At 37.6% G+C, this 15,017-nt stretch overlaps 1 protein-coding gene across 1 annotated transcript in view; it reads left to right on the top strand.

The window, feature by feature from the left end:
- The window catches only part of LOC135078189 (serine/threonine-protein kinase minibrain), a 139,022-nt gene that overhangs the window by 7,907 nt on the left and 116,098 nt on the right, over nucleotides 1-15,017 (top strand). Inside the window, exon 2 of the mRNA XM_063972775.1 lies at nucleotides 12,818-12,936. Within this exon, the coding sequence (XP_063828845.1) occupies nucleotides 12,818-12,936 (119 nt within the window). The remainder of the gene's footprint in view (nucleotides 1-12,817; nucleotides 12,937-15,017) is intronic.

Below are 15,017 nucleotides of genomic sequence, written 5' to 3'. Positions count from 1 at the left end.
TTAACATTCAAACAAGAGTTGTTATTAAAATGTTAGTATCATTTGTTCAGGGTGCTTGTTCAAACACCTGGACAAAGCGTGGGCAGCGCCGGGCGGCGCTGTGTGGGCATTCAGGTACCCTATGCAAATTGTTAAGATTTCTCCGGCGAGTACTGAGTCGACCCATTATTTCTGAAGCCGCCACGATTTCATTGCGCACCAACAATTTGCATTTTAATTGGACGAAGTCTCGCTTACAGATCATAAGCGCGCTTTGTAGTACACCACAAACCCCTTTGTACCGCGATTATTGAGCTAACAACTCTCAAATACACACAATACTCATATAATTACTTTAACTTTCACTCAATTGTTGTTTTAATTAGAAAATTATTGAAATTATGAAGTAAGTTCCACAATCGTAAACACCGGGGCATTATAATGGAGTATTATTTCTAGTGGTTTCCGCCTATCAACAGTTTTGGAAGGAAAATAAAAACTTATTTTTATTAGTCACGAAGTTGTCGGAGTGTGACGCCTGACGAGCCAGCCCTAAAGTGCCTCTTGGTGTCATCGACCGGCTGTGAAGGTTTTTGCACGTCCAACGGTGCTGTTATTTTAATAATTGAATGAGTATGGAAAGTAACGTCACAGACATTCCTTCAGTTAACGGTACGCCTGTTGTACTGAGCACATACAATGAGACTAATTTAAATTGACGATCTATGTTGGTACCTTATTATTGGTTGATGAAGCACTTTGCCAAAACTAAGTCCCTAACATTTAAAGTAAAATGTACAACTAAGTAAATATGTGGACAACAACCCCGTGTTTCAGATTTCCACGTAGTTCCAACGCATATTTTGTACAAAATAACTTATTGCTAAAGGCGACAGACATTGGCTGGCGTCGAGGTTACCTTATTTCGTAGCCATTGGGTTCATTAATGCTTTGTCCTTAACCTTGAGGCTAATCGATTTCGTTGTATTCCGTTCTATCCAGCTCTTCTACTCATTCTAACATGAATGGGATACTGATAATATAGTCCGGATATCAAACACTTCTTGGTAGTAGAGTTATTCAGTATTGAATACAAATGAACTTCTATGGTTGCTTTGCTTGTATGTGACTCCCCAATATATCCTAGAAACCATTTTCAGCCTTTACATTCCGCTTAATTTATTTTCCGATAAAAGGTGAAACGAAGACGCCCAAAGACTTCGAGAACCTCCAGGGAAATAAGTTATTCTCGATCAAGAGCTGCCTTTTACTACAGGAATCTCACCATCATTTCACCGATTACCCAACGTCAGAATCTAAATATCTAAAGTTGCCATGGCCACACGCTAATTGTTTTGGCACAGAGAACATCAACAGAGCGCTAGGAAAACCCGTCGTGCTATAAAGTATTAAGTTTGCGATTAATGTCGAATTTGGTGGTTCGCACCCCCATCGGGCCCCGCGTCGTTGACCTGTAGTTTTTGCACACCCAGTTACTGCCGGCCCCGCTAACTAGATCACCACGCAAGTCTACGTCGCTCGTTGAACAAAGCAAATTGCCCGTGGATTTATATCTCAACTGATTCTTGCCTTAGTTACGGAGGCAACGTGATACTCGAATCAAGATGAGCGGTGAAGATGTTGCTTGAAAGATTTGCGTTATGTGCTTGTGCAGCTTTCAAGCATATTGTAAAAGTCGTATTGGCTGAAGGTCTCAATGAAAACAAAGGAAGGCAGACGAAGGTCACAATGATTAAACGACAGCAAATACACTCATAAAAATCTGTTACCAGATTTATGAATTGGCCACTAAGGAATATTTATCTGATCATTATTCCTATTTAATTCCACAAGAACAAGTCCGAAGATTCAGCTCAGTTACGTGGGTGAGCTAAATAAAGTTATTTCCAATAGTCGACTAGTAGTTTAGTAGGCAGATTACGCAAAATGAGACACGTTTCAAACATAGAATCGCTTCGTAGCTGGATAGATAGGGGTCATTCCATCGTTTCGGGTGTTACGTTCGTACACACATATTCAACAATTTCATGTATTTTGAAATAGTATTTTAATAATGTTAGTGCCTTAATCTGTCCGTTTTTAGTTGTTTCATCTAAATAATAAAGTTTGTACAGCTTAGAATGTAGGATAACGAAAATATAAGTCGAAAAGTGTGCGTTTCGGGCGTTACGAGATTTTGCCTCTATGTTCTGACTGTTGCTGCATTTACTCGAAATTTAGCGAATTTTCTTAAGGAATCATACCTAAAACTTACAGGACTTCTAAAGTATGAAATTTACAAACCATGTAACATACAATCAATGTTAAATAAAACCTTTTACTATTTTTTTATAAATTTTTTCTTTGTTTCGGGTGTTACAATGGTTTTGTTTCGGGTGTTACGAGTACGAAAATTCAAAGCGTTTTATCGATAAAATCGGTGTTTTATTAGTCTGTAGGTACTACAAAATAAGGAGTACAACAAATAAACACAAATGGAGCGAATTCTGGTTTGAAATTACGAAGCAGCTTTTTTTCAAAAATATACAAAGTTCATGTTTAATTTTTCCTCAGAATATAGCTTTTTCTATTGTTTTTGGCTTGAAATAGCATTACTTTAATTTTTAATTACGATATTTATTGGAAATGTCAAACATCGACACTTTTTGGCAATACCTTAATTTTAGTGTTAAGTCGACATTTCAAAAAAGTCTTAAATTGAGAAATATGACTCCTTTTCCGATGCCAGCGCTAGTGGGAGGTCAAAGGACCCTCACAGTACATAATACTTTTTCACTTCTCCAAGCAATATACACACAATATCGACATATAAATAAAAATGTAATACCCGAAACGTTTCGGGTGTTACAGTTTTTAATCAAGAAAGAAACATACTAAATTAGTATCATGCTCAGATATTAGTTAGTATTTGAAATCATTACTACCATGACCTTACTTTTACCAAATATTGTTACCCTAATCCATGTGTAAGGTACAATAATAAAACAAGTACCTGTTTTTCTGTTTCGGGTGTTACATCGCCGAAGTAACAAGAAAACACACTTAAAACTTGATGATTATCATTTTTTTGGGACTATGACGCTATCTACCAATACTATGATAAATACCCTCGAATCATATAGTGGCAAAACGTTTCACAGATTGATAGTTTTTTTAAAATCGTATTACCAATAATTAGAGAGAAAATGATCATTCAGACAGTTGACTTAAGTATAGACTTTGAAGACTAATAACTTAAAAATTACTTGTTTCTTTCAGATTTTTTTTGTTGCACATTATAATTTGGAATGTTTACTTTCAAAATTCATCAGATTTAATGCGAATAGAACATATTTAGTTTTTCACCCTCGGTAACATTTGTCATGGAATGACCCATAGGTATTTTGGCAAAGTTTGCATTTTTCGTGGCGCCATCTACTGTTACGCTTTGTAAGTTCCCAAACGTTGGTACTGATAACGTGTTTGTGTCCTTCTTCAGTTTATTGACCTCCGAAGGTACGTGCGAATTATCATAATCGTATTTTTTACTAATTCAATTAGTAACTTGAAGCAATGTGCCGCATAATGAATCATTTGGATATTTTATCAATTTATATTTAACCCATGTGGTTATTGTGGTTAAGGAATCTGGAGCACAGAAAAAAATGAATACAAGTTAATTGAGCAATAAAACACTAAATTGAGACAACTTCGATAAGTTTTGTGTCAATTATTTCACAAGAACAGAATTTAGTTAAATTCATCTCTGAGAAATCATTTAATACTTTTATGGTCACTTAACTGTCATAAATAAAAGGTAGTAAAATATGCATTTCAACTTGTATTTGCAGTTTTCTTTTACAAAATCTATATAAATAAAAATGAATTGCTGTTCGTTAGTCTGATTAAAACTCGAGAACGGCTGGGCCGATTGAGCTGATTTTGGTTTTAAAATGTTTGTCGTAGTCCAGGGTAGGTCTAAACGGTGAGCAAATAAGGAAAAATTGCGATGGCTTATTTATTGCCTTTAAGGCGGAACAGAGTTCGCCGGGTCAGCTAGTTGAAAATAAAAAAGTTCATTACGTTGGCACACGTTTCACGTCATAGAAAGGTCAGCGTGCATTTCGTGTGCGCTGTTGCCACCGTCGCGAGCGCAATAACTCTGTTTACATTATATCAGTGATACGCAATGCTATCGTGCATCTAAACTCGAAGGTATCGGCCGATAGCGGCGCGGGCGCGCAGTTTTCGCGCACTCGCGTCCGAAGCGCCCCCGCGCGGGCCCCGGGTGAACGGCCAGACAGGCGGGCTGCCGGCCGTTAAACCTGACTCGGACCAGTCCTGCGGCCTCGCAAACCCAAAACGCTGCGCCAATGTCACCTCTCACACCAACACAATAAAGACACACCAATCATCCTCATCTAGTTGTAAAATCCACCAATTTTACTGCCCAACAAATTATTGTTTATTCCAAACTGAATTCCATAAAATTGCAGTATCGATTTTATCTACCGCAGATAAATTACATCGATCATTTTATCAAACATTATCAATTTTTACCTACTTTTGCTAACCGTTTCTAGGAATACTGTGGCTGGCGCCAATTGATATCAATTGTTATCAGTCAAAGAATGCGAATTTGTTTCGCTTTGTGATTGGAATTTTTGTTGCTAATCGGATATGATTTTCATTTACTTATTTTTCTAAATGCTAATTGGGTTTTTTAAGCCGCTTTATTGGTAGGACGCATTAAAATGCACTCGATTGTATTTTCTCCTCCGGCCGAGTGCCATTCGGGCCAAGGTGATGCAAATCGGGTCTCGGCGACTTCCCTGTGTGTTTATGTGACGACCCGACCGTCCCAGGCACTATGAAAATCTGCTAGATGCATTATTCTTCTGCCTAAGTGCTTAATAGAAAACGTGCTGAATAATTCACCAGTTGAAGACTGCTAATAAAAGCGTGCTCGACAAGATGGTGGCGGTCGATATGTAAAGAGATGAGATCTAGGAATAATATCCTGGTGAGATTGTTTACGGTGCGGCTCTCGCCGGATTGCGCCGTAACGGTCGCTACTTGTAGTTCCCGCAGCTCAGACGGGAAGGGAGCACACAGGTGGTGCGGGCGAGCGTCTGCGTCCTCGGTGCTTTTTCATTCTTTGTTTGCGCCGAGGATTTGCATACAATCGGAGAAATTGCGTGGCTGGCAGCAACCGGGAAAAAAGGAATTCGTGTAGTTTTATGCATATGACTGCACTAGGTGCGAGCCCTGCGCTTTTTAATACTCCACCACTCACACTTCAATTGATGGGGCATTGTGACACGACCGAAACGACGTAGTACTTACGTCTACGACGTATACTCGATCTCAGTGCAGAGTTTACCATCGACGTGTTTGTCATCTGAATCACGTGGCCTTCCGCTCGGTTATTACTAGTCGCCGCTGGGTTAGCGCGTTAGTTGTGTCGGACTGTCCGCGCAGGCATACCGTCCTTATCGGCGCGAACTCAAGTACGCATCAACAACGCCACGTGTATAAACATTGTTTCACAACAATAACACGCGGTGACGCGCGCAAGGACGCGCCGGCATCGAAGCGGACATACCCCGTACCAGCCGATTGATTCTCTAACGTTTACTGCGCATCAAATCTGTAAAAACACAATGTCTAGCCAACACCAGACACCAAAAAAACTTGAAGAGCGCGCTTGCTGACTTGCCTCGGCCGACAACAAAATGAATTTTACCAATGCACGGATGCTACAAGTGCCCCTTTGTTTTAATAATCAACTATCCGACTTGTGTGGTCTTTATTGCTCTTTTGTTTTAAGACACAACAATCGTGTTTAGTGATAGTGTTTTTAAATATCAGTTTAGTGTTGTTAAGTGATGTCAGCTCCGACAGAAGACGAAACGGGCGACAGTAAGTAATTATTAAGATCAATAGTAGATTCTATTTTTCTAAACTGGTTTCTAAGTAGCATCACCAGCAGAATGCGTCAAGGAGACCGTCTTAATGGATTCCTTGAAGACTCGGTCAGAGAATTACGCAGTTACTTTGCATCGAACAACCATCGCTCGTTGTAGAATTTACTTGAAACTTCAGGCCATGGCTTTTATCTGGCCTTGTGCCGGTTACCAGTTGGCAGTAACTAACAACGTACATAGGTTTTTACTGGGTTTTTTGTTTTGTGGCTAATACTTTGTTTGATATTAAATCTTTCTTACCGTTTGGTAAAATATAAATGCTACAGCTGTATCGTTTGTTTCTTTGTCTCAAGAGTTGCTATCAAATCAGCGCTGAGCGCGCGCGGTCTGTTGTCATCTTACATAATAATCTCAATTATTATGACTGTGTGCTATGACTGCTTCGCTTTGCAAGCCTAACTTCTTTATTGGCATAACAATCACATTATCATTGTCGTGATTACATTAGTCATACACGTACTATTACTGCTTACTCACCAATATGATCTAATTATCCAATCATCTCAATCTAATGTGATAAGTAAACCTGATACGTATTTACATAATGGCGGTAATTGATTCTAGTTGGGCGCTAAACTTGGAATGTTTTAATTTCGCGAAATACATTACGTTTTTGACTTGTTTATTGTTTAACTATTAATAGAACTGTAGCGTCACTGTTTCTATGCCAGAATTTATGTGTTACAAATAGTTTTCCTGTTAGTTTCGAGATAAAATGATACTTTTGGTTTTAAATTATGCCTTAATTTGAACAACAAAGGGTCCTTTTAAATAAATAAAAAGTACCAAATCATTAGCTAAATATTATGTGTAAATATGTCCCTTAGTAGATTAGATGTCTTTGTTGGTGTTATCACTAAAAACTGCATTGCGGTTCGTAAACAGTGAGCATATCTTGCACCTCCCACGCCAATCGCCGGCGACTAGTCGCATTCCTCGCATACCTGACGCAGGTTGTCGGCCGGACCGCGGCCGGTTCCGAACGGCTCTGACGTAGCGTTAGAGGCCTAACGACTCCGCCGAGTCTACGCGTTCGAAATTCGAACTGTGATTTGATGTTCTACGATGTTCCATCATGGCATTTTGCGGCCATAAAAATTTATGACAGACACGTCATCGCGGACCAAAATAACCACATCATTTGTACATTAATTATACATAATACACCACTTGTCAACTATAAATAAACCCATTTAAGCTATTCTGTGATTGTACAGTGAATGAAAATTATTCTACGTCATCTACGCACTTCTTCACAACTTGTTCGGACTTATCCACAACTACCGAGCAGTTCAAAATTATCTGCCAATTTTTTTAATAAAAATCTTTTCCTATGGGGTTCTTTTCGCAAGAATTACACACTCTTTCTTTGGTTTTGACATTGTTGCCGTTAGTTTACCCGCCATAAAACAATGGTTCCCCCTCCGGCGACGAGTTATCTAGCGGAGGGTCGTCACTTCGCATACCTCCCACGATTGCTCTATCGAGACCACTCAGCTGACTAACTGTTTATTTAGTCTGTGTATTACATTATTTTCTATGACGCCGTTAACGCAGACGCGCCAAGCACTCTGGCCCGAATAGTCCTTAGGGTGGACGCATTTGAAAATGATTTTGTATTTTTTTACTCTTAATTGTATTGCTATTTCTCATATAATTTTGTGCAATTACCAATGAAAAGCGACAACCATTCAATTAGAATATAATATGCTATAATAAAATAAGCTTTGCATAAGGTGTTAATGTCCGGCTCGAAGGACCAGAAATAAATTTTATTTTCAATTCTAATATATTATGTTTTCTGAAATATTCTCTCTTTACAATTTGGTAATGTGAACAAAATAGTATTATCTGGAGTAAAATAAACATTTAGTTGTATTTACCTACGTAAAACATTGTTTACACCACTATAAGCCCCTTAATTATTCAGTAGCGTAATTACACCAACAAAGAACAGTGCCGATAATTCCATATTCGGTATTGTTTCCATAGACAAACAAGCGCCACGAGTATCGATGTTCCTGAGACATTCAAAAATAGATCTCTTATTTGAGAACGCACAACGAAAACGTTTTGTCCTGAACACGTTTTTCGTCTAGATATTTTTTGGTACAGAACTATAATTAGATTTCAATAATGGTGATTCACTGGTAGACTTTTTAAACCCAGACTGGCTACACAACTTTTCAGAATAATTAACTGGATTGTTAAGAATTTCCAGTTAAGATCAAAGTGGGCGATAGACCGACAAACAGACAGTGGTTAACCTGTATCCGTTATATAACGTACGGAACTCTTAGTACGTTTATAATGCTAATAGGCGGATGCGGCCTGATTTTCAATCGGCATCGCTCAGTCATACCCTAGTTATCTTGTGTTCATAGGAATAAAGACTAGAATCGATTAAGAAATGGTTACCATTTGAACGTTCTATTCTTGTTTCTTCTGCATAACTCAGTATTATCCGGATGTTCATCATTGTATGTTTGGGGCTGATGAGCTGTGCTTTTGGGAATTGGGTTATTCTGTAATTTTGTATTGTTTTGGCAGTTGTATTTTCATCACGTAATATTGATAATCCATCGTTGATACTCTAACGATTGCACTGCAGTATACAGTGCATCTAAAATTTTAATTTGGTAACGTCTCCGAATTTTGCTCGGGTATCCCAATCCAATAGATAACATTTAGGTATTCGTGTTGTGGTTTTCGAATGATAATGTTTACCTGTGGTCAAAAAGCCTACATGTAGGTTTGTTTGTAGATCCCTTTTTCCCCATAAAAGACTAAAACATGGCAGTGGCATGCTATCAATTTGAAGGGAATCGAATATTGTCAGAAGGCGGATCATCCACTTTAATTCCAATGCTACATTTGGCGCCCAAATACATCAATTTTCCTTTGTCAATATTACTTACTTCGCGCAACTCTGAAACCGTTACCTCCTGCACCGAGTATTGCGCTTCAGTTTCACAACAAACTACGCAGTTGCATGCGGCCCGCGGTGCGCATGTGTGCATGACGATAGTACAGCGCGTGTTGAGCGCATGTGCTGCTTGTTAGCGAGGCCTTCGCACTTGACGATTATAGACTTGTCATACTTTTTGGACATTGTTTACGTCTAAAAATAACTTACATTTTATTCCGTTGCGTTATTTCACTTTCTTTTTTATTCCTTTACATTTTGGCATTTGGTAATTTCGTTGTGTTTTCTGCAGTAGGTGCAGTAATTTATGTTTATAAGTTCAATCAACTGAGGCGTGTCAATGACTGGGAACTGCGTTGACAACATAATATGTTATAGCTTTATAATCAGAACTTTATAACATTTGGAGTTCAAACCCTTATTCGCGTTTCCAAATCATAAACTTTCATTTGTAATTGAACTTTGTTTTAATATTATTAAAAGTAAAATCTAGTATCGCGCGTATTAACATCTTGTGCTTACTAATTATCAAAACTTATTAATCAGCACTAATTTTGAACTCTCGAGACGTTCAACAAACTTCGCTACACAAAAGTCGGCATGAAACAAATAAGTGAGGCAAGTGAGCCGCTATTTTATTATGAAATGTCACGTTTTGCCAGACGGTACATAAATAAGACTGAATTAACTTGTCTGCGACCTCGGGAAAGTTCACATTCACACCTTGGATTACGGGCAAAATACAAGTCTTCGAACAAAGTTTATTTGCTGCAAGAATTGTGTGATTTGTTCAAATTAGTTTTCACAAAAAAATGCGTCAATGTTGCTGGTGTTTTAAAAAAATACTATCGATCGAAGCACGAATACATAAATAAATGTAACACTGGATATTTTGCTTCCAACCCCAGAAAAAATATTATTTTCTTACCTAGACCCTTACGTAATTGAAGACTGAAGTCGAAGTACTCTTCTTTATCAATGTATTATAATTATGTCATATGTATTATAATTATGTCATATGATGACACAATAGAGCCCAATTACGAGCGTCTGATTCTAAATTTAACAAATTCAGTCATTGAGACAGCCCCGTAAAATGTTTCACCTTTTCCAGACGAACATGACGAAATTTACTGTCTGCGACCTTTGAATTTCAAGTACCTAGTAAACGTTCATTGATTGGTTAACCCGTTGTTTGATAAGATGGTTCAAAATGTGGTGGCAAACAACTACATGGCTACACACAAATATCTTAGAGGCAGTTGTTGTTTCCACTCTGGTTAAAGTACTTATGAACTATTTCGTCAGCAATTCAACATGTTACGGGTACCTAACTCTGGTATGTACGGTTTGCGGCTTATCAATACACACTTCTGAATTTTAAGTAATTGTAATAGACCTTATTTTGCTACAGAAATGTATAATTGTACACACACCGAATGTTATGTTCCACATTACTTATTTACTCACAGAAAATTACGGGATGTATGTCAACCGTGAAATCGTTCTAGTAATTACAATTTAATGGAAATCTTTTACTGACAATACGAAACTACATCGACGATCAGAGCAGAAGCTGTTCTTGTTTTTTTTTACTTTCATTTGTCTTTGTAAATATTTTAACAAGAATGAACGAGTGTCAATTAATTTATCAACATTTGCGCTTAAAAATTAACGACTATCCGATCAAGTTGTAAAAAATGCGTACCCATAATGTTGTCGAGGATATTTTAAAGCATCCTCATTGCGGAAAACGTTTTATTTCCTCGGGGCACTTAAAATTACACTCACTGAAATACATTTTTATTGCGTGACGAAGTTAACGTCAGAATTTACCATGTGTGTTGAAGCAAAATGAGTGCCCAATTTACGTGTTTGAGCGACGGTTTAATGATATTCAGTACAGCTTCTTTAACATTTCATCAGATGAGTTTTACTTTAAAATTGAGAGTGTTACATTAAATCACTTTTACGCAGAATCGGTGGTATTTGTGTCACGATAATTCAGGTTTTTGATTAAATTGTTCATTATTAACCGTTATGATTCTTTTAACCAGCTTTTGTGGTACTAATGTGTGGTGTAATTTATTCTTCACAAGCGATTCGGTATCTTATTTTGCTTTACTGCAATTAAATAAATTGTATTTAGGGTAGGTACTATAAAACACCCTATATCCATCCCAAGTAACGTTGCTTACCTACGTTGCTATGCGAAAACTTGTCGACCTACCGGTAGTTACCAAGTCGTTCCTATATTCCTTTCAAACAAGCTGAGACTACAGGCAGCGTTGGGAAAGTTTGTTTTAGATAAAGTAATAGCAACACGAAATGGCGAAATCGCTGCTTGTAGTGAAACTTTAAAAATGAATAGGAAAACAAACATAACATTCTCCCACATTTTAAAAGGAAATCTGCTATAATTATCGCTGTCTGAAATCATCACGGAATTGGCGTGACGTAGATATTAGTCATAAAAATCGTCCAATGACTCATGCGTTTAATATGCAACATAAATGGAACCAATAACCAATGTGTGGGTGAACAGGTGAAAAAGTTTGTTCACATGGCAATTTGGGCTATTATGACATCAAGTGGGTTGAAATGCCCGCTCGACGGACAATCTCCTAACGACCGCAATGATTAGTTGCCAGTTTGTTAACACGGACCGATAACTTTGGGTGAACTCAATCATTTATCTCTTAAACACAAGACAATCGCATTGTTATGTAAACGTTGATTGATACAACGTAGTAGTATTCAAATCATTCATATTACATTAAATTATCTATCTAACTCCGCATTGTTTATAATTTGGCGCCAGATAAAGTTGACATTAAAAACTGGTTCACAATCTTATCTGTGAACTGTACTCAATGTAATTCACATTTATATTTATTAAGCATGTTATCGTCACGTGAATCCTAATACTTAGTTATTTTATTTCAGAGAAAGAGCGAATAATGTTATTATGATACGCAGAAGTTATAGTGTGGGACGATACCTGGAAATTCATTATAATATTTTTAGATGTAATCAAGCAAAAATTTAGCTAGGTTCAGTGGCTAAATGAGCTTTTATTTCACGGCATTCGCTTTAGGCAAAAAAGTACCTACGTAAAAAGGCTCATCATGAGCAAAACATTGATCTATTTCGTTTCATTCAAATCATAAATCGATTTAATAAAGGAGCTCTACTCTTTGTAAATTCAATCTAATCTAAATATTTTGATTTAGAATTTAAATCATCAAAAGCAACAATTCTTACCAATAAAATGACTTGATTTATTGGATAATTAAAGTAACACACAGCATGACACCATTTAGGGATTTATTCGGATACATTTAGCCGCGGCATTGTAAATCAAGTTGAAGACAGCCGACTGGTCGGCAGTTAAACTAGAAATAAATAATATCTTTCACCCAAGATCTGATTGATATGGAACAAAAGCAAAATGTTGCCTATTTTGCTTTTGTTCAATATCAATTACATCTTTTTAAGTACTCACGACAGGACATCTAGCTAAACACTGTGGTATCTTATATTGTTGTATTAGGGGCGAATTTGCAACAGAAATGCAGTCTGGTGGTGTATGTTATGTCGACTGTATGCCTATTTTATCCAAAGACTAGCTGTGTCCGCGACTTCGTTCGCGTGAAAATAGTTTGAACAATATTTCCCGTTTTTGCAACATTTTTCCTTACTGCTCCGCTCCAATTGGCTGTATGGTGATGTTAATAGCCTAAAGCCTTCCTCGATAAACAGCCTATCCAACACCCTATTTTTTCCAAATCGGACCAGTAGTGACCTAAGATTAGCGCGTTCAGTCAAACAAAGTCTTCAGCATTATAATATTAAGTATAGACTATGGTATAGATGTGTTCTATGTAAACGACAACGACATTAATCTATGCTTGTATTGTTACAGTGGGCGTGGTCGGAGGCGGCATGCCGGAGGCCGGTGGCGAAAGGCGGCACGTTCCCCTCTACGGGAGACTGGTCGCCGAAGACCAACTGGCCTCGATGAGCGCCCCCTCAGACATTCAGGTGAGCTCCAACGAGCGCACCCAGCGGGCTTTCTGCCGCTACTGTACCCCTAAGGTAAATGATGCACGAGGCAGTTTGCCGGGCGCGGTGACGTCACTAACTCTAACTCGGACGTAGGTGGTGCAGTAGGCGTGTGCGGCTGTGATTCGTCCTTCAGTTATATCAATTTCGTAGGTTTGATTTGACTACTAAAAATATGGACTTATCAAACTATAACTGTAGAAAGTAAAGCTTTTTGGTTAACAGATCGGTGAAGATAATGTAGCTAATATATTATTATTGTATATCAAAGAAAGAGTCTTGGCCCTTGACAAGATATCCTTACAAATACAACATCACTGTTATATTTGTTATCATAATATTTTATCTCACAAAAATTGATTTTATTCGGTTAACATATCGGTGGAGTCGTTCCTTATACCGATTCAGTACTATTATTAGATATCAAAATAGCTTCAATAGGCGAATCACAGTTGCCCATTTCACTAACTCCTCCGAATACTAGGAATCCGTGTACATATTATTACAATGCCACCATCAAGAAGCCTTCCTTCTAAATAAAAAAAACTAACTGGTGGATAATGTTCTTCTTCAGCTCTGTCCTATTTACCCAAAAACCTAAATTATATTGTAAGATACTTTTGTGACATGAAAAAAGATCTTTGTATTTTTTTATGAAGTGGCAATACAGGGTTACAGCCATTTTCCGGCGTTGACAACTTTACGACCGGTTACAATGTAGTGCATACTCGAAGTCAGCATTCATTACAGTCGGACAGACAGTTACAATGTGCTAGCTTACTGAATTAGGAAACTTTGATGGGAACACTTCAAAAGTGAATCAAACCCGGTGCGGACGTGTGTCTTGCTTCATTTATAACTCGAGGGAATAGTTTACACGTCCTTTACTTTGTTTAAAATTTAGAAATTAAAAAGGTCTTCAATTACTTTAGAATTTGTTCTGTCACCCCTGCTCACCGAAGTTCAGTATAAAATCCAGCATGAAAGCTTTAGTAACTTTACTAACGTAACGTTTAGAGTCCCAAAAACTGAAAGTTTTCAATCCTTACGTTAAGAGTTGCCTCGACTAGTAACGTGTGCGCCACGCCTATTGTTTTATTAAAAGGGCCATTAACTACCCGCGTCTAGACATTACGGCAAGTAAATAAATTAGTCCGTAAACTGTCACTAATTAAACACTCACTGGAACTAACTTTTCTTTCAGTGAGAGCTAAATGTACCGACGGCCCTTTTCTGTGACATGGGAATTGTTTACCTTTGGAACGGGGTTAGAAGTAGAACCTATTTATTGATCACTTTGCTTGTGGTTTGACCGTTTACGTGTCTTTTGATACAAAACAAATTATAATATTTATGTTTAATAAGTTTCTCACAACTTGTACGTAATTATATTTTACACGTCTTTTACTCGTACATTTTAAAACAATATGTTTTTGTTTGTAGACATTTCTTATGACATCGAAATCCTCCATCTTTCAGTACTTACCATGAGGTGAGATTGAGATCAAACCCATAGTCAGTTCCAAGTAAAGAAAAAAAGATTTTTTCAAGGGTATATTCGATTTTGATCGTGGCAACACTAAAATTTCTCACGGAAAATGAAATAGAAACATTGTTAGACTTTAGTAATGCTGTAGGTGCGGGTGCGATTGTGTCAGCCAGTAGTACTTAGTGCAGATATACGGTTAACTCCGATGATTGCCTCAGGCAAATAGGGTTGCTATCTTTTATGAAGTATATTTTATCTGTGAACTACAGAATAAACAATATTGTATTTTTATGTCAAAAAATCGTTGCTAAGAAAGAGATAATATGGCGATTCGTTTTCCGCTTCAAAATTTTGACGTATATTTTCATAATGTACTAATAGATGCCAACCCTACTTATTACGTACTTACCAGGGGGCTACTCCGTAAGGTGATACCTGTATTTTGGACTCTACCTTTCTCCCTCACCTAAGAAGTTTGTGCAAGAGCGACGACAAAAGACTCGAAAATTTTGCAATCCCTAATACAAACTGTCTCGTGTCTCAAAGTACCGCACACTTGCTTTCCTTTGAT

The sequence above is a fragment of the Ostrinia nubilalis genome, chromosome 14 (assembly GCF_963855985.1).
Source record: "Ostrinia nubilalis chromosome 14, ilOstNubi1.1, whole genome shotgun sequence".
NCBI classification, from domain to species: Eukaryota; Metazoa; Arthropoda; class Insecta; order Lepidoptera; family Crambidae; genus Ostrinia; species Ostrinia nubilalis.
The sequence above is the reverse complement of the archived record's forward strand: the minus strand, read 5'-3'. Positions and strand labels throughout refer to the sequence as shown.